Source organism: Oncorhynchus keta, chromosome 9, assembly GCF_023373465.1.
Source record: "Oncorhynchus keta strain PuntledgeMale-10-30-2019 chromosome 9, Oket_V2, whole genome shotgun sequence".
In the NCBI taxonomy this organism is placed as follows: Eukaryota; Metazoa; Chordata; class Actinopteri; order Salmoniformes; family Salmonidae; genus Oncorhynchus; species Oncorhynchus keta.
This window is the reverse complement of record NC_068429.1, coordinates 21682012-21702882: the sequence shown is the minus strand read 5'-3', so window position 1 is coordinate 21702882 and position 20871 is coordinate 21682012. Positions and strand designations below refer to the sequence as shown.

Here is a 20871-nt window from a genome sequence, read left to right as displayed (position 1 = left end):
CCACAGACACTAAAATGTCAGTCATTACCCTGAGCTCTTATTTTTAACTTTTCCCTGTCTCGCTGGGATAAAGTTGCTCTTCTTCTAAAGCACACCCAAGTGCCTGGGGCATGGAAGATCACTTAAGGTGTCCCACAGTGCACGCCTGAACCTGTATGAAACCTGGCAGGATTACAGTTGGACTGCTGCTCTGCCTCTTAGACAGGAGAGAAAAAACACCTAGCTGAACTGAGAACCCCTATGGCTAATGGCCCTGTGTGTACATCTCTAATGTCCCAGGGCAACTTAACTGTCAGAAGTTTACCCAAAACAACAATGGGAAGTGTTGAAAGTTACCTGAGCTACAGCCCGCCAAATATATACACGCTTACATATATAATGGAGAGGAGAAAATGCCAGTCTATTTTTAGAGGGCCTTGTTCAGTCTCGTTTCAGGACGTTGTGTGCATCGACATGTTTGAGTAGCGCCCTGTTTGCACAAAGACGGGCGCAGTGATCTCTGGCTTCACATACACATGTCTCTCTCTCATCTCTCTGTCCATTTCTCTCTCATTTCTCTGTCCATTTCTCTCTCTTCCTCTGTCCATTTCTCTCTCTCTCTGCCCTCTCTCTCTCTCTCTTCTCTCTCTCTCTCTCTCTCTCTCTCTCTCTCTCTCTCTCTCTATCTCTCTATCTCTCTGTCCATTTCTCTCTTGGTCACTTGTTTTTTTCTTGTTCACTGTTCTCTCTGTCCATTTCTCACTATTTTCAATCTCCTGTTTTCTCTTGTTCTGTTTCTCCCTCTCTCTGTACTTCCTCCTATGTATCTTTCTTTCTCTATGTATTTACCTAGTGCCCTGATTGACTCTGAATGGAATATGTGCTATTATAATAAATATATATATTATAATAAAACATCACGTTTTTATATGTAGTGTATGACAAAAGTAGGCTATCAGATCTAAGGGGTGGTTTTGTCATATGGTTGGGGGATCGTTGTTGAAATGAGAGAAAGAAGGAGCACAGAAGACCTAATTCCATCTTTGAAAGATCTGTGCTTTTGAAAGAACTGTGTGAATACAAAACCATTTATCCTATGAGTCTTGACTTGCCAGAGTTCATTTGTCAAAACCTTTTTTTTCTTGACAGTTTCGCTTGACTTAGCCTTTATAGTAGTTTTGTTTGCATACTTGTTCCAGTTGGGCACACCAAACCAGTCCATTTCAGGAATGTTGGCCTAATAAGAGCTGAGGTCTCCTTTAAGACTGCTATTTGAGGAGATTAGAGAGACAGAAAGTTGTTTAAGTCCCATCCTTTTAACATAGAGGTACAGGCCATAATAGTCCAGGTGTGATTGCAGAGTCCTGTAATGGTGGCTAGTACAATCTCTTCACCATTCTGTCAATCATATCGTGTTCTCATTTGGACCCTGAAAAGAATAAGAGGAGGTAGAGAGAAAGCAGGAGAGGGAGAGACCAGGAGAAAGAGTGTGCAGGAGAGATGGCGATTGAGAGCGGGCAAGAGGATGCATCTTCACCACCCATGGGATAAGGAGTGTACAACTAAATAATCAGGGCCTGGAGTTTTCCCTGGTAGCTAGAAAAAGATCCTGGCACTACCCATAGTATTAGTAATAAATAATAATATATTGAATGTGTAATGTGCTTTTTGTTGAAAAATAATGTTGAAGCGCTACAGTTAGTGAGTTAAAATAATTAATAACAAGAGACATAAACAAATAAGGACTCAACTAGACCGGCCCATTGACACAAAGAACACTGCTGACGCTACAAGGCCAACAAGGAACACAGCAATAACTAACTAACAGAAGGTCTTCCCAAAGAGGATGTTTTTTAGGCCAATTTTAACCTGTTAGTCCTATAGGGGCAGTATTTCATTTTTGGATAAAAAGACGTGCCCGTTTTTAGCGCAATATTTTGTCACGAAAAGATGCTCGACTATGCTTGGAATTGATAGTTTTGGAAAGAAGACACTCTGACGTTTCCAGAACTGCAAATATTTTCACTGTGAGTGCCATAGAACAAAATCTACAGGCAAAACCAAGATGTTTGAGCGACCAGGAAATCAACAGGATTTCTGGAGGCACGTTTTCCATGATCGCCTTATATGGCTGTGAATGCGACAGGAATGAACGGACACTTCCTATCGTTTCCCCCAGGTGTCTGCAGCATTGTGACGTATTTGTAGGCATATCATTGGAAGATTGACCATAAGAGACTACAATTGCCAAGTGTCCCGCACGGTGTCTGCGTGGAAATTGGTGCGCAAAAGTCAGCTACCAGTATTTTTCCATCCGAATCAGAGAAGAATGCACGCTTCCAGGGACGGCATTTCAATGAAGAGATATATGACAAACACCTTGAGGATTGATTCAAACAACGTTTTCCATGTTTCAGTCGATATTATGGAGTTAATTCGGAAAAAAGTTTGACGTTTAGGTGACTGAATTTTCGGTTAGTTTCGGTAGCCAAATGCATAGTAACAAAACGGAACGTTGTGTCCTACACAAGCATCTTTCAGGAAAAACTGGACATCTGCTATGTAACTGAGAGTCTCCTCATTGAAACATCTGAAGTTCTTCAAAGGTAAATTATTTTATTTGATCCCTTTGCTGGTTTTTGTGAATATGTTGCGTGCTAAATGCTAACGCTAAATGCTAAGCTAGCTATCACCACTCTTACACAAATTATTGATTTTCTCTGGTTCTAAAGCATATTTTGAAAATCTGAGACGACAGGATTGTTAAGAAAAGGATAAGCTTGAGGGCAGGCATATTTATTTCATTTCATTTGCAATTTTTAGAAATCGCTAATGTTGCGTTATGGTAATGAGCTTGAGGCTGTAGTCACGATCCCGCATGCGGGATGGGGCGGACTAAGAGGTTTTAAAGGAGCCCAGAGTCTGTGGTGCCTTTCAGGTGGTCAGGGCGTGCTTCCCAGAGGGGGTGGAGCCCAATCCCCCCCATGGAGCGGAGCTTGGTCCGGGCGTGCGTCCCAGAGGGGGTGGAGCCCAATTCCCCCATGGAGCGGAGCTTGGTCCGGGCGTACGTCCCAGAGAGGGGTGGAGCCCAATCCGCCCATGGAGCGGAGCTTGGTCTGGGCGTGCGTCCCAGAGGGGCTGGAGCCCAATCCGCCCATGGAGCGGAGCTTGGTCTGGGCTTGCGTCCCAGAGGGGTGGAGCCCAATCACCCCCATGGAGCGGAGCTTGGTCCGGGCTTGCGTCCCAGAGGGGGGTTGAGCCCAATCCCCCCCCCATGGAGCGGAGCTTGGTCCGGGCGTGCGTCCCAGAGGGGGGGTGGAGCGAGCCCAATCCCCCCCATGGAGCGGAGCTTGGTCCGGGTGTGTGTCCCAGAGGGGGTGGAGCGAGCCCAATCCCCCCCATGGAGCGGAGCTTGGTCCGGGCGTGCGTCCCAGGGGGGTTGAGCCCAATCCCCCCCATGGAGCGGAGCTTGGTCCGGGTGTGTGTCCCAGAGGGGGGGTGGAGCGAGCCCAATCCCCCCCATGGAGCGGAGCTTGGTCCGGGTGTGTGTCCCAGAGGGGGGTGTGGAGCCCAATCCCCCCCCATGGAGCGGCACATGGTCCGGGCGGACGTGGAGGAGCTGGCTATTGCTCGACCCAAGGTTGCGGGCAGGGTAAAGGGATAAGAGCAATTATCTGATTATGAGATTTATTATCTAACAATCTTATTTCCCAAGGGGATAAATAAAGTTGTACATCTTATTAATCTACTGATGTGTAAACACTGATGCTGATCAGTGCCTTTAGGTTAGAATGAGGGGGAGGAGGTTATTCTTGGTCATTACTGAACCTGCATCAGCCCCATCTTAGAATGAATCACCTAACAAAAACTTGAGTCATTTGAGTTTGGTCTGTCTGAGATACTTTGTTATTAATTTAAGCTCTGACAGAGATAGCTGGAAGCTTCTAATGGTATTCAACTGATTTCGGTCACAATCAGATGTAATTTGCGAACTCAACAATTATCATGAAAAGTACTTAGTGTGAGATTAAAGATTAAATTCATAATTCCACCGGCAGGGAAATGGTTTGATTTATTAGCCCATTAGAATGTGAAGTATAATTTGCCCTCCTCCAGAGTTAGACAATTATGTGTAAATCTATGTACTTATGACTGGTCAGGTGAATGATGGATGGAGGCTGTAGTAATGATGTGGTGAATCTCTCTATAAATGAAACTAATGTGACAGGAATGAGGTTTTGTTGTAGCTGACATTCTGAAGAGAGACAAGAGCTACCGCTTCACATTGTTCCTAGTCTCACGCTTCCTCACATGAAATTAGAGGAATAATTATGCAGAAACGTCAGACCTGCATACGGATCCTTTTGAACGTATTTCTTCCGGAACATAGGGATCCTAGGAAACGTATCTATTACAACTTTAACTGTTCACCCTTTACAGATGGTGGGACTGAAAAGAGAGTGCTATAGATTCTTTGACGTCCTTTGGCTTTTAGATGTACAGCATTTTTGACATGATTACTGTAGACCGTCTAGTAGAGTGATCTTTGATTGTAATATGAACGAACCGTCAACATATGACATTCTCTGTAGCATTGGAGTTGTTTTCTGGTTCTTCTCAGCAGGCATATTGTGACCAACAACACCCACTACTCCTTTTAGTCTCAGAGCAGATCTAAATCAACTGAATTGAATACATTTGTGTCTGATTTCAAAACAAAGCCCTGAATGTTTTCCGGATAATAGTATAAAAAACCACAAACCACCCCGTTTGAAAACATAAATGTACATTAGAGACCTTCCCTTAACTTTATTCATTTCCATGATTCCTATTTCAAGACAATTGCACCCCATTCCCAGTGAAAGGGTCTGATACACTAGCAATGTACATAGAAACAGGACCCCTGGGGACAACCATAACACTACAGTTGTTTTTACTCAACAAGCTTCTCCAATGGTCATATCACGTCAATGCTTTGGTATTTTATTAGGATCCCCACTAGGCTGTTGTGAAAGCAGCAGCTACTCTTCCTGGGTTCAACATAAAACATGCCATTGTACAGAACACCAATAGGCAAGAATAGCTCAAGGACAGAACTACACAACATCTATACACCTTTCCTTTCAAAGCCTTAGATCTTCCCCAATAAATATTTGTCCTTAATATACCAGTCATTTGTGTTAATCTTAAATCAATAAAAAGATGTTAACAGAAAGGAAAATAGCACAAAGGTCTTTGTCTTGTCAACAGGCGGTGAGGTCCTTCCAGGTAGCGGTCCACCTGTGTCCGTCAGAGCGCCCCCTCTGGTCGGATGACCTGGCGTGGGCGCGGCAGCTGCTGCAGCAGAGACGGACGGCCCAGAACCAGACCCAGCGGGAGGAGGAGGCCCAACGGGATGTCCTGAACCCTCCAGAGCTCCAGCAGGACTACGACTTTGAGTCAGACGAGGTGGTGGTGGCCTGCGCTGCCGTAGCTGAGAGACAGAGACGCTATGAGGAACTGAAGAGGAAAGTCGTGGTTGTCGACGCTGAGGGGAATTCTAGGGAGGTACCTGTGGAGGAGGCGGGGTCAGGGGACACACCCTCTTCATCACAGGATCAGTTGGTCAAAGCACGGGGACTATGATCGGTCTCTAAGGACTTATGGGCTAGAATGGATCTTATGGACTGAAATGGGTCTTTTTGTTTTGTTTTTGTTGTTTTGAGTCTTTAGTCTTATGCATGTCATTATGGTTTTTTGCTTTAGTCTACAACAGACTGTGGGTGATGGGTAGATTTAATCAAATAGATTTTTGTTTTACTGTGTTATGTTTTCACTATTTGTCAATGCTCTCATATTACTGCCATTTAAAAGACTGAATTTGAGCGTAGCCAAAAATAATTATCATCATCATTTGGCACTCAAGAGGTCAATTGTCATTCATGTTGATTAATCCTCCTCCTGAAAAGAGGATCATGTTGTGTTTTGGAATATGTCTGTCAGTCCCATTTCTTAGACGCATTCATTTCCCCAGACACAGATTGAACCTAGTCCTGGACTAAAAAGCTTTTCACTGGAGACTCTCTATTGAGCTTGCTTTTCCATCCAGGACCAGGCTTGGACCCTAACCCTCTGTGTCTGGGAAACAGAGTCCTTTCAAATGTCCAAGAGAACATTCGGAATGTCTTTGTCAGATGACCGGAAAATATCTCTCTGGAAAACTCCTCTCACTTGAGTCTATCAGTCAAGCTGTTATTAAAAAAGTTTTCAAATTGCAGTTCATGCAACATAAAGTCGCAGTTGGAAGTGTTATTTCATAATGACTAACGGACTGGTCTTATCGGTTGGGAAACTCTGTCTCCACGGTAACTCAGAGAAATAAACCCCACAGAGAAATAATATTGCATGAGTATTCCCAGAATTCCAGCTGAGTGTTAGGATTTGTGTGTCATATGACCCTCCATAGGGGACAGGTGAGCTGCTAAAACAATATATCCACCTTGGCCCTGAAATCTAGCAGCTGGATAGCGCTGAAAGCTCTGTGCAGTCAGCCTGGACAGGCCATGCTGAAAAGCCTAGAAGCTTGAACAGTCATTGAATTTGAATGGCATCTTCTAATAGCAAGATTGTTTTCATGGGACACTCAAGGGGTTTTGTATGACTAAAACAGGCTATCAGATTTAGGGTTTTATTATTGGCGGTATTAAAGAGAGGCGCTGTGAAAGAGGAGACAGGTTTTTGAGAGGATTCATGTATCCTCCTCGTCTTTATTAAAATCATATTAAGACCATTTTGTCATCGGTATCTCTCAAATATATTTCCTAGTAGTACAGTGTTAAAATGAGTTTTCTGACAGAGGGAACTGGCCTCGTTCTAGAACATGAACGTCCGGGGATGCTTTAGGATTTAAATAGGGCATTACACGTCAGGAACATTTTGTCAATCGAAATCATTAGACAATTAATTGTTATTGGTAAAGAACTACAAACAGTGCCTATATCATTGTAACTGGTATTTGGTAGGATATGTGTTTTGGTCATCATCACTACGATGGAAGTAGGCAAAAAAGCAGCAACTATGGGTAAAAGCAGACCTGGTTCTCTCAACAAGTTAACCACACTGAGGGTACGTGTTGTGTTTACAGTGCAAACATCTGGTGATGTTGCCAAAGCCATTCAAATCATTTAAACACCTGGCACAAAAATTCTCAAAACAAGTCTGGAGCATAAGATTGTGGTAGCGTCTCAAAATGGGGCCTGAATGTGTTGGTAACAATAATTAATTTTATACGACTGAGTTCATTCACTGGTAATGTGGGGGACGATAGGAGCTGTAAACAAATAGTGGGAGAGGGAACAACTGTTTAGACCAGGAGAATGCTCATGTATAATGTGAGTTATATTGATGTTTCTATAACTGACCCAGCTGATGTAGTAATACTTTGTTCTGTAAATAATGAGAAAATGGATCTGTTTTACCTGTAATGTGTCAATTGAAAATAAATCAATTGGTTACAAGTAACATTACAAATTGAATTGGCCTTTTATTTGCTATATGCTATATTTTCACTATTGTATTCACTCCCCCAGCATAAGTCATGGAAAAGATTGAACAAAACTTGCTATGCTACAAATATTAACTAGTGGATGTACAGTACAAAAGCCTATGTTATACATAATTTAAAGTGTAAATAATTTGCCACCCTCACATGTTTTGTCATAAAGGTGCTGTAGTTGAGAAATTACATTTCTTTATTATTGATTATAGGCATATTAACTGTAAAACATCTGAAAATGCTGCTTCCTTCTGAATAAAATGCAGCAAAGCCAGTCTTTACGACTGACCTGATGAACCACATAAGGATGAAGGATGGTGACTGTTATTGATCAATGATCTGTAGCCTCCGTCAGATCAATCCTGTAATCAGTATTTATGTTTATTTTTAGTGCCATCAGTGGGCTGGACTGATCGATAACTTATTTGTTTAGAGGCTTTGATCAGGTAGTCAGGTTACCAGGTCAGTCGTAAAGACTGGGTCAGGTTGGCTGCATGTGTTTTCCTGTGGCCTGCTTACGACCTTCCCCATCGAGCTCTGCTTATGCAAATACTGCTTATTGATAATAATGTCAGTCAAAGTTGTTGTGAGTTTAGGTCATCAGTAAAAGGCTGGTTCGGGTTGATTGTATTTTGCACAGTCCAATATGACCCTCCTTCACCATCAAGCCCTGAGGGAGTTTCTCTACTTCAGAAGGAGTGTGGACAGGACTAGAAACATGGAGGTGTCGAGGGGCAGCCAGAGTTTCAATCTAGCGTACTTCTCATGGCCATATAGTAGCTTGATGCAATGTTTGGTTAGCCTAGTAGTAATGAGATGTCAGTCAAATTTGTCGTGAGGGGGTGCAATCATAGGAGTGCAATATCGTAATGTTGCTCGGTGTCTGAACAGATAGATAGACTTGTGTGAGCTGGTTCATTTTAAACTTTGAAATCCTTAATTTAATATTTTAAACTTAGAAACATACTGTATCTCTTTTCTTTAGCCACATTAAAAGCAAACCATCCAAAAGCACATTTCAGTTCACTGATATCATTTAATTGGGGGAAAGTAATGCCATGCACCAATAAAGTGTCATTTGAACAAAAGACAACAGCAATGTAAATCCCCTTTGTTATTTCAATCATACAAGCTGTAGGACCTTAATTTGATCACTCTTTTGCGCCGCAGGAAATGCATAGAATCTTTGTGATTTACATCAATTCACTGAACACGCACACTAACACATGGTTATATTAATAATATTCCACTTTTCATGTAGCCTCATTTTGACCAACTAATAGCCTAACCATCGATTAGGCAACATTATGGACTAAACGTCCAAATCCTGTTGCTGCAGGATTATTTTGCTGCGACAATACAGGTCAAATGAAGATCCTATCTGTACAAGCTCAGTACAAGTAACAGAGTGAAATGCATGGAATTATATGCTCAATAGTCTTGCTGGATTTTTATACTTCATCTTCCCCACAACAATTATTGTCCTTCATTACCAGTCATTTGTGTTAATCTTAAATCAATAAAAAGATGTTAACAGAAAGGAAAATAGCACAAAGGTCTTCCTCCTGTCAACAGGCGGTGAGGTCCTTCCAGGTAGCGGTCCACCTGTGTCCGTCAGAGCGCCCCCTCCGGTCGGATGACCTGGCGTGGGCGCGGCGGCTGCTACAGCAGAGACTGACGGCCCAGAACCAGACCCAGTGGGAGGAGGAGGCCCAACGGGATGTCCTGAACCCTCCAGAGCTCCAGCAGGACAACAACTTTGAGTCAAACGAGGTGGTGGTGGCCTGCGCTGCCGTAGCTGAGAGACAGAGACGCTTTGAGGAACTGAAGAGAACAGTCGTGGTTGTCGACGCTGAGGGGAATTCTAGGGAGGTACCTGTGGAGGCGGGGTCAGGCGACACACCCTCTTCATCACAGGATCAGTTGGTCAAAGCACAGGGACTATGATCTGTCTCTAAGGATTTATGGACTAGAATGGATCTTATGGACTAGAATGGGTCTTTTGTTTGTTTTTGTTGTTTTGGGTCTTTTGCATGGGATTATATGCTCAATAGTTTTGCTGTATTTTTATACTTCAGGCATTGTTTTGAAACTGCCAAGTCAACCAATATGATACAAATGTTGAAATTTAACATACAATTTCAATCCATTATGTAGCAATTTGACATGGATACAAACTAGCTAGACCTTCTCACAGAGAAGAAACATGTATTTTTTCTTTCTGAAATAAATTGATGTTATGGGACACAATTCACATTGTAGCCTCAGGATTATACAGTGTATCACAACAATTGTATTGGTGGAGGCCAGTGGTAAGTAGTGGTCCTCGCTATCTGGGATTGTTGGGATGTCCCTACCCCTTTGTAGTTTAAAATGTTTAAAATGTTACGGTCATGATTAGGTAAATGTTCTGGTTTAGTTAGGGTTTAGGGGGTGGGGACGTCCCAAGGATCTCAGATAGCACTATGATAGCATGGTAGCATTCAGTGCCTTTCAGTGGGTTTGAGTTTTTGAAAAGTTCAATGAAATCTCCTTATTGTCTTTATAAAGGTGAAATTACATTTTATGTTCATTACTGATGTGTGTGCTGGTATATGTATATTATATTGGTATTCTTGTAATAAGAATGTGACATATATAATAGATCCAATATATGATCTATGTAAATAGATCCAATCTCATACAATCCACATTGGCACCATGTGACATTTTGACTGAACCCTAAACATGACATCATGCTTCAGCTAGGAGCTTATTTGCTTCATGTAGTTGTTTTTATAAGAGTACAAACATGACACAGGGAAACATTTTCCTTATGAGTTTAACCCTTCAGAAGTCCCAACCTTTTAGGCTATTAGACGTCCTTTTTCCCCTCTGTGACTTTTCTGTGTTATCCGCCACTCTAGCTAAGTTTGTGTCCGTCAGATGCATTTCTCCTGTAAGTTCAGTGTCTCGTCTGTAAACGTCACATGTAGAGTCTTGTCTTTTCTGACCGATGGCACCCTGTTCAGAGGTGAAGGATCAACTGTCCCATCTGTCCTCATTGATATACTGGGGCCTAAAGTGCCCTTTTTGGAATCATTTTGCATCCCCTTCCCCCCTGGTGTCTGTTGGTCCTGTAGCAGGGAGCACTCCACAGCCGGGGGGCTGGGACTTCCCTCTCCCCCTGTCCCTGTCCCTCTAGACCCCCCCCCGGTCCCCTCCGGCAAATAAAGAAACGTCTGTGAAGTACTGATGACCTCCCTCAGCTCGCGGGACACCATCGATGGCGAATCCCGGGATACGATGGACGAATTCGGATGACCTTCACCTCCGCAGCGAAATTGACCCCTGACCCCTGAGCCCCGCCCCCGGCAGCCCATACGGCAGAACAGACACTTGATCTTCTCCACCAGCTTCAGCAGGACAGTCTTCCTCAGCAGGATGTAGATCCAGGGATCCAGGATAGGGTTGATGGAGGCAATGCGGATGGCGTGGAGATCTGGGTTCTTCTCCAGGGGAGTTGAATGGGCGTCGAACGCAACCATAGACAGCTGGTTCACAAACACCCGCAGCTGAGGTAGGAAAGAAGGGATAGGGACAGGGTTGGAGGGTTATTGGTTATTCAGTGTATTTTTGAGGATGGTGTACCTTTAAAGCTTCAATAGGTGTGTTCAATAGGATTCCCATATTGAATCCTGTTGTACTATCCTAATTGAATCCTATTGAAGTAGCTTTCCAACCTGCTTATATCTGCACACGTGAATATCATTAGCCTAAACCTACATAGCAGTTATTTGTTATAATTATTGTTGCGCAAGAAAAACCTACATAAATACATGACAAACTATCATGGTTGCTATGAAAGCAAAGCTATTTGACTATGGCGTTATGCGTGTTGGCATAAGATGAGCATGGCATGGGCAGTAGAGCGTACTGTAGCTAGCAGCACTAGTATCTGCCCGGCAGACAGTGGCACAGAAGCCTGGGCAGAGAGCTAATGAAAACACAACCCCACCCCCAGATTAATCATCAATCATATGAATGTCTCTGGCTATTGGCTATCACCAAGGTCCAATCAACAACCTATCTCAGACAACGTCAAAGTAAGTGAAGTGAAATAACTGTCAGGCACATGGTTAGTTATGACTATATGATAAGATAAGATTATATGGGTGACTCCCTGGGGTTGTTCCTGGAAAATACAGTGGGAGAGAGAACTCTGGTACACTGATTATAGAACAGCAGTCTTCTTCAAATATAAATGTCTGCCTTTCAGTTAATGTTTTTGAAGCTTGCAGGATGAACTGTCTAGTGACTCTGTCCTTAGCTCTCAGTCAAAGCATGGGGACGACATTTAGAACTCAATATCTCATTATAGACTACAGGTTCTTCTTCAGACCTTAAGCCCTCAGTTCATCTTTTCAGTGTTTTTGAAGCTTGCCAGATGAAATGTACTGTCTCCAGTGGGTATGTCTTTACATGTAACTAACGGTTTATAGAACACTATATATCATTGATCCTTTTCAGTGCCTTGCTGTTAATTTGTTCATTTTCTCTGTGGAGTGTTTTTGAGCTTGCAGGATGTACTGTCTCTAGTCACTGTCCTTACAGTATCCTCTTGTAACTACCATGCAGTGCATGGGAACAGGATGGCTTATAGGACTCTGTACAGAGGACAGAGCTCAGTGGAAATGTTTGACACTGGCCGAGCAGCAGACGGACAGGTTTTTGCTCTTACTATGTCCGTATGTCCAGTTGATTTTGTCTCCATGGGAGAGCTTTTAACTAATAAACTCCATATCTGTTTCCCTGTATAACAAGTATACACAGACAGAATAATCCACTGATGACATCTGGGGCCAGTTGAACCAGTTGGACGTGACAATCAGGGATATCGTTTAAGATTGATGTCGAAATTGGACATCTATCCATGTCTTGAGGATGACGCAAAATGCCTCCAAAACCGTCCATATAGGGGAACAGTGAGCGCTATTACCATCAAGAAGGATTAAAGGGGTCATCCACACCCAGAAATAAAATCCTGTCAATTTGGTGAAAGCCTATGTTCTATCAGTAGGTAAAATAACAATTTTCACCCATGATTTAACTTCTAAGTGGTTCGCTTGTGAAAATCAGGAAATTGTATTGGAACGTGTCATAGATACATAATTCTAGTCACTGGGGATAGGGGATAACACACGATCACATTTCATACCACTTTTAAAACAATTACCTGCACTCCAAATCAGCCAATATATGGTATAGGCATACTGTCTAGAACACGTCCATCCGTATATATCGTCATGACGAAGTATCGATTTCGCTGATATGTGCTCATGCTAAACAGTGCACCTAATTATTCAACTAGGTTTCTCCTTCAAGTACCATGTTGCAATGTGCCATGTCTATGGGACCGGGGCGGCAGCGTTGCCTAGTGGTTAGAGCGTTGGACTAGTAACCGGAAGGTTGCGAGTTCAAACCCCCGAGCTGACAAGGTACAAATCTGTCGTTCTGCCCACTGTTCCCAGGCCGTCATTGAAAATAAGAATGTGTTCTTAACTGACTTGCCTGGTAAAATAAATAAAAATAAATGGGAAACCAATTTTACAGAATTAATGGAGAAACGCCCCACCCAACTGACTGTCACCCATGGCATTCACACTGTCATGCTGCGTCACGTGGTTGCTAAGCTAATCACCACGTGGTTGCTAAGCTAATCATGACATGGTTGCTAAGCTAATCATCACGTGGTTTTCTATCTCCTCAAAATGATCTCTGTGGAAAAGCAACACAACTCAGAAACGTTGTTTTTAGCTCAGTAGCAGAGACGAACTGCAAGTTGAACTCAGTGAGATAGACTCCAAAATTGACAGTGCAATTTGTTTAAGCGATTTTACATCTATTTAGCTACTTCACATGCTGATATTGACTTTGGTATTATTGTGTTTAGCTATGTTTTCTAGCTAGCTACTTAGCTAGCCAGCCAGCCCAGAAAGATAGAAAGAGAGAGAACATTGCATTGTGAGTTTTGTAGTAAAAGATTTTGCATATGTTTCTACAAACCTTGTTGTAACAACAAAATTAAACATTTGTTCACAAAAAATATTGTTTTCACATATTAGTGTTGTTTAACACTGTTAATAACAAGAATTAGTGGTTTTGGGTGGATTATACCTTTAAGGTTTTACTAGGGCATTTTGGATGGTTGTGGACACTGTTTTTTTGGTTTTAGTTTTAAAACCGTATCCAAAACCTTAACCCTTACCTTAACCATCCGGAATGAGTGTCTAAACTTAACCCTTAAAACCCTCTTCGATGTAAAGTCCCCTGTTTTGTGGACCTACATGGTTCTGGTACCGGTTCTGACCATCATTTTCACGTTTAAATCGATATGTGGACACCATAGATCGAACTGGCTGGCATTGAGCGGTAGCCCTGATTCTCATGGACACAGTATTTTCTGCCTGTGTAAAGCAGGATGTGAAATCTGACACCACTTGATGCTGGGATATCCCGCCTACCATTTAATTCGCTCTTCCAACAATCCCTACATCACAGCCACTAACAATACATATGCCTGGAATCCTTACGTTGTAACACAGCAGGAGAGTGGTTTTATCGCTGTAGCACATTGAGATAATTTTATAGCCAATAATCTAAAATAATTCATAGATTTTAAACAAAAAACACTTCTGTTTGTTATAGATCAACATGATTAATATGAAATGGAAGGTGAGTTCCTAACGAGTTCAGGAAGCCAAGCTAGAGTTCAGGAAGCCAAGCTAGAGTTCAGGAAGCCAAGCTAGAGCTCTGTGAGACATTCGCAGCGATGGGGGCAGACATTTTGATTGAGAGAGACGTTTTGAAAATATGCACATTTTCTCTAACATTAAACATACAAATATGTATTTTACAGTTGTAAGGAAGGTGAAATCTTATAGTTAGTTGCTTTATAAATTGATTATACTATATTTTGAAAAAATACAACTAATTCCAAGCCTCATTCTTAACATTTTAAAAAATATATATATATTATTTTTTACCCTTTCTTGAAGTATGCAGCATTACTAGTTAATGTTTATGGTCCTCTCATAATAAGTTATTATTTTGGGGGATTACGTAGATTACATTTTCGATTACATTTGGTTACATTTAAGATGTTTGGAATTTGACATTTAGAGAAATGGAACAATACAGGACCAACAAAACCCTTTGAAAATGTACGTTTGGAGACACTTCTACGTTTGACATTTGGAGAACGTGGATGAATGTCTATTTCTGCAGTGAGACTGTGAGAGCTTGTTGGTCATTTTTTAAAATGTATCTTAAGGTTGGTCGTAGCTACGTCTGACTTTGTGATCACAATTTACACCTGTTGCACGTCATCCAACCATTATAATAAATGTAAAGCAATGTAGGTGTGTGTGGTCAACTAGATTATCATTTTAGCACCATTTTCATTAGATTTTTGTTTTTACTAAATCTCTATCTACTACTATTTTCTATAAGTATCATGGTGAAAATAGACCCAATTTAACACCCTACAGTGGTATTCAAAGTCGGGGAACTGCACTGCCACATTTTTTGGAACCAAGAATTAAGAGAACAGATGATCGTATGGGACAATATACAAACGTTTTTAAGAATGGTAATTGGAAAAAAATATTCAGCAAATGTATTTATTGGTTGTCTTAATTTTGATAAGAGCTATTCAAATGTTATGAATTGAATTTAACCAATTTTAAGGCTCCCACTTTTCACAGACATCAATTCAAGGTCTATTCCACATTGGTTCAACGTAATTTGTGGAAACTATGTTGACTCAACCATATGCCCAGTGGGTTGTGTCATTTGATTTTGGGTGGGTTCGCTAGAAATTCTAGAGAAAAAAAATGGTGTCCCCAGAAATTCTGGCCCTAGTTAAAATGTGGAATATCACCACTACCTTACGCACTTCCCACATAGAAGGGCTTACGCCTAGGTGGTGCAACAGTATACTTCTTAGGTCCATTTGCATTTCTCAAGGTGGTTAGAGGTGTGGTTATGCACGTACCCACACGCGGGTGCACACACGCACGTACACGCACAAAAAGCATGTATTAGCCTGTCTTTCTTATATTTGTGCTAAATCAGCCCATAGAGGGCTGAAGTATTTGCATAGCCTACCTGTTATATATTCTCTAATATTAGATATTATTAACCCAAGGGCTTCTCTTTCTTATAGTCAGTCCTTATCTTTTTGGTGACTGGCTTCTAAAGAGAAAAGCAACAACAACAAAATCTAATGGTGGAATGAGCTTCCCCCTGAGGCAGAGTCCCTGCCAATCTAAAAAAAAAAGCGCTGACTTTGCGGATAACTTCTTTATTGAGAGAAAATGTACTATTGTGATATGTGGTTGTCTCACCTAGCTATCCGAATGCACTAACTGTAAGTCACTCTGGATAAGAGTGTCTGCTAAATGACTAAAATTGAAATGGAGAAGGTAGATGAATAGATCAATTATATTTATTTGTTCTTATTTTTCTCAAAGTAAGGAAATATTATAACGCAAGTGTGCCAGAAATTGACCGAGTTAATATTCTGAATAGGCCTAACAACACCTCAGCAGACAACCGGCTGAACAATAACAGCAATAACACTTGAATAACACAATAATTAAGCCTATTCAATTCCTTTATTAGATTGGGAGGGCATTTAGGATCTCATTTTGGGCATATTCCCTCCAATTATCAATGCGTATGCTGATGCGTAAAGGTGTTACAACAAATAATGACGTCACACAAACCAGAACGCACTGTGCTTTGCATTAACGTTTGCATTTATTAGACAACCCATACTTGTGTCGTGTCTTTTAATTGCACGGTACCAGGTTATCCATTCCTGCACAGTTCGCACACACAACGAGAGATACAAAAGTGAGACCAAAATGTTTGCGCAACTTCAAATCAATCAAAATATTGCAATAGTTATTCGGCAAGGCGTCAAATCACTTACCACTAAAGGTATGGAGCAGATGAGAACCACCACGGAGGTAGCGATGAGCAGAATGACCATCTGGATCTCTGCGCCGGCCATGCGTTGGAAGCTCCGTCTGCGCCTGAGGACAGCTATGCGACCTCCCTGTTCCGTACCCAGCGATGTCCTGCGGATGAACCGCTTGTGCATCATAATCAGCGCCCCGCACACCAGCACGTTGCATATGACCGTGGTGAGGATGAGGAAAGAGCTCACCCCGGCATACATATAGGAGAAGGCGGCGTGCGTGGAGTCGTTAGTCCGCCAGTCGATGAAGCACCAGGTCTCTGGGAACTGCTTTTTCACCTTACCGAGTCCCATGGCAGGCAGCGCGCAGAACAGCACGTTGGAGATGTAGATTCCCGCAAGCGTCAAAGCAGCAAGTCTTTGGTCCACGTAATGGTTGTAGAAATATGCATGATTTATGGCCAAGTATCTCTCTATGGACATGGCACAGATAATGCTGAGACCGACCAGAAAAAAGAAGAGAAGGATGAAGCCGGAGTACTGACACAGTGACTCTCCTCCCGGCCACTTCCCTTGCACACGGGTGGCGATGGTGACGGGGCTGGCCAGCAGCGTGCCCAAAAGGTCGGTCACTGCAAGCCCGCACACCAGCGTGTAGAAGGTGGTCTCCTTCTGTTCTTTCCGAGACTTTCGGAGCACCACGATGGCGATGACATTCCCCACCACTCCTAAAATAAACATAATCACCGGAATAGTGGGCTCTCGGGGCCCATCTTTTATCGTGCCGTTATTCATACCTGTCACAATTCTCTCACAATTTCTTTGTGGAATTAAATAGTCACTTCTTCACCAGTGTCCTCCTCTCCCAATCCGTTTGCATGTGGTTACCCTTTCCGTAGGTGCGCGCTCTCCAAGTCGTTCAATAACACGCAAAACCATACTTCCCCAATTTCCATTATTTTAACTAACCGTTACACACTTGAATAACAGCTCAAACGAATGTCTCCATGTTTGAATGTACATGCTCCTCTCTTTAGTTAGTCACAAACTTTAGTTTATTTTTACAATCCGAAGTGTTTCTGTCCCAGACGTGCTGCACACCGCGAGGCCCACATAGACATTGACAAGGGAAGTTTTTGCTGGGAGCTTGTGTTCAACTCCTCCTTCGTCTTCGCTGCCCTCACTGTGCGTTTGAATTAGAAGCTTCACACTGTGGTGTAGCCTTGCACCCTATGCAATGCAGCAGACGTCTCTACGTCAGAAATGTATTTGAAACCAGGAAACCACACCATGCGTATTTTTCCCCCGTCAACAGGTGACTTCAAATAGGCATAATGACTAAGTGATAGCACTATTTCATTTAGGGGTTATTTTCTGACATTATTGCATTCCCAACCATTGATCTTGATTACACAGGAGCCCATTCTTATACTATGGAGCAGTTTTATAAAATGGTTCTTGTTCCTCTTATTTGCATTGCGCACACCCATAATAAATCATGTTATAAATGCCTGCAACGTTTGCAGTTTCCATGTGAGTTATTAGAGGTAGGCCATAGAGTAAAACAATAAACGTGTTTTAAGTTACCCTTGACATGCCACTCCTGAACTGTAAAAGGAGTAAGAATGTGAATGCATAAAGCGGGTCAGATAAAATCAAAAGTCCTCCAATGGGATCTTAGCCTTCACTATCTGGTTACACATCTACCTGTTTATTAGCTTATTATTTTTAATATATAACATCAGCTATAAGGTGATGAACTGACTCTGACTTGGTACTTAATGTTGAAAGTTATGTCTGAAAACAAGAAAATAATTGTCCCATGACGAAAAACACGGTGTTTAATTGAGGTTCATGATTTCGATCGTCCATCACGGCCGAGGAACCTCAATTTTTATGATAGATAGTTAACCTGTAACCGCTCCGTTCTATCACCTGCTCATGTAACAGTATAACTTTAGACCGTCCCCTCGCCCATACCCGGGCGCGAACCAGGGACCCAGGGACCCACACATCAACAACAGTCACCCACGAAGCATCGTTACCCATCGCTCCACAAAAGCCGCGGCCCTTGCAGAGCAAGTTAGCGCACCACCGCTAACTAAGCTAGCGTTTCACATCCGTTACACTCATCACCTGCTCTATCAGCACCAGAGAGCAGAACACCCGGAAATCTGCTTCAAATGTACACCATTTTTTATCCGGCTAATTATTTGCAACACAGACTGTAACGGGAATTCTATAATCCTGTAAACGTTCAGATACTCGCTCTGTTGATTTTGTTAATACGTTTCTGTCTGACAGGTTAAAGGGGAGTGAAGGGGGAGAGGGAGAGAGAAGCTTAATCCCAAATCACCCCCTTCGCTTCGCCACTCCATTTGCGCATTCACGAGCGCCTCCGCCATTTGTACAAGTGTCCAAAAGCAGAGGGAATATTTGTATTTTGATTTATTATGGATCGCCATTAGCTGCTGCCAAAGCAGCAGGAACTCTTCCTGGGGTGCAGCAAAAAATTAAGTCAGTAATACACATTATAATAACATTTTTAAACATTAAAATAGATTTCACAACAGATTTCATAATACATTAAGTGTGTGCCCTCCAGCCACTTCTCTACTACTACACAAAATGCAGGTGTACATGTGTATAGTTTGTATGTTATGTGTGTTTGTATGTGTGTGTTTGTGTTTGTATGTGTGTGTTTGTACCTGTGTGTGTGACTCTTCACAGTCCTCCCTGTTCCACAAGGTGTATTTTTATCATTTTAAAAAATTAGATTTATTGCCTGCGTGAGTTACTTGATGTGGAATAGAGTTCCATGTAGCCATGGCTCTATGTAGTACTGTGCGCCTCCCATACTCTGTTCTGGACTTAGAGACTGTGAAGAGACCTCTGGTGACATGTCTTGGGGGGTGTGCATAGGAATCCGAGCTGTGTGCTAGTAGTTTAAATAGACAGCTTAGTGCATTCAACATGTCCATACTTCTCTACTTTGAGCCATGAGAGATCGACATGTATATAATGTTAGCTCTACGTGTACATTTAAGGGCCAGCCGTCCCTCTTTGTGGCACCTGTCCACATGACTGGACCGTAGTCCAGGTGTGACAAAACTAGGGCCTGTAGGACCTGCCTTGTTGATATTGTTGTTAAGAAGGCAGAGTAGCGCATGATTATGGACAGAGTTCTACCCATCTTAGCTACTGTTGCATCGTTATGTTTTGACCATAACAGTTTTACAATCCAGGGTTACTCCAAACTCCTCAACTTGCTCTAATTCCACATGATGTATTACAAGATTTAGTTGAGGTTTAGGGTTTAGGGAATAATTTGTCCCAAACACAATGCTTTTAGTTTTTGAAATATTTAGGACAAACTTATTTCTTGCTAACCATTCTGAAACGGACTGCAGCTCTTTCTTAAGTGTTGCAGTGATTTTTAAATGTATTTTTTTACCCTCTTTTTCTCCCCAATTTTGTGATATCCAATTGTAAGTTTGTCTCATTGCTGCAACTCTCCAATGGGCTCGGGAGAGGCGAAGGTCGAGTCATGCGTCCTCCCAAAACATGACCCGCCAAACTGCAACACCCGACTGCTTAAGCCAGCTGCACCAATGTGTTGGAGGAAACACTGACAACCGAAGTCAGGCTGCAGGCGCCCGGCCTGCCACAAGGAATTTCAAGAGCGCGATGAGCCAAGTAAAGTCCCCTCGCCAAATCCTCCCCTAACCCGGACAACGCTAGCCCAATTGTGCTCCACCCTATGGGTCTCCAGGTGACGACCGGTTGTGACACAGCCTGGGTTTGAACGTGGGAGAACCAGTGTTGCATTTATTTCACTTGCTGTAATAGCTGACTTGTATAATGTTCAGTCATCAGCATACATAAACACACAGACTTTACTCAGAACCAGTGGCAGGTCATTAGTAAAGATTTTTTAAAGAAAGGGGCCTAGACAGCTGCCCTGGGGAATGCCTGATTCTACCTGGATTATGTTGGAGAGGCTACCATTAAGAAACACCCTCTGTGTTATGTTAGACTCTCAATCCACAACATAGCAGGCAGTGTAAAGCTATACTATTTTCCAGCAGCATGCAATGATCAAAAGATCAAAAGTCTAACAAAACCACTCCCACAATCTTTTTATTATAATTTTCTCTCTGCCAATCAACATTTATTTGTGTAAGTGCAGAGCATGTTGGACGTCTGTTGTTAATGAATTTCCTGTAAAATAGCATTGTATCTGGTCAAACATAATTTTTTTCAAAAGTTTACTAAGGGTTGGTAACAGGCTGATTGGTCGGCTATTTGAGCAAGTAAAGGGTGCTTTACTATTCTTGGGTAGTGACTTTTGCTTCCCTCCAGGCCTGAGGGCACACACTTTTAAAAAAAACGT

The 20871-nt window shown here is 42.4% G+C and overlaps 2 protein-coding genes across 5 annotated transcripts in view; one reads left to right on the top strand and one right to left on the bottom strand.

Annotated features, from left to right (window-relative positions):
- Positions 1-7481, top strand: part of LOC118387400 (tetratricopeptide repeat protein 33-like) — a 45015-nt gene extending 37534 nt beyond the window's left edge. For all 4 annotated transcript variants that reach the window (XM_035775729.2, XM_052525467.1, XM_035775731.2 and 1 more), the window contains one exon: positions 5230-7481. In XM_035775729.2, the coding sequence (XP_035631622.1) occupies positions 5230-5604 (375 nt within the window). In that variant the 3' untranslated portion in view covers positions 5605-7481. The remainder of the gene's footprint in view (positions 1-5229) is intronic.
- On the bottom strand, positions 6690-17854 carry LOC118387399 (prostaglandin E2 receptor EP4 subtype-like). The gene is made up of 2 exons (XM_035775727.2): positions 16491-17854; positions 6690-11067 (listed from the first exon to the last, which is right to left on the bottom strand). Exons 1-2 carry the CDS (start codon positions 17271-17273, stop codon positions 10435-10437), a joined length of 1416 nt encoding a protein of 471 aa, XP_035631620.1. The 5' UTR covers positions 17274-17854; the 3' UTR covers positions 6690-10434.
- Positions 17855-20871: the final 3017 nt, after the last annotated feature.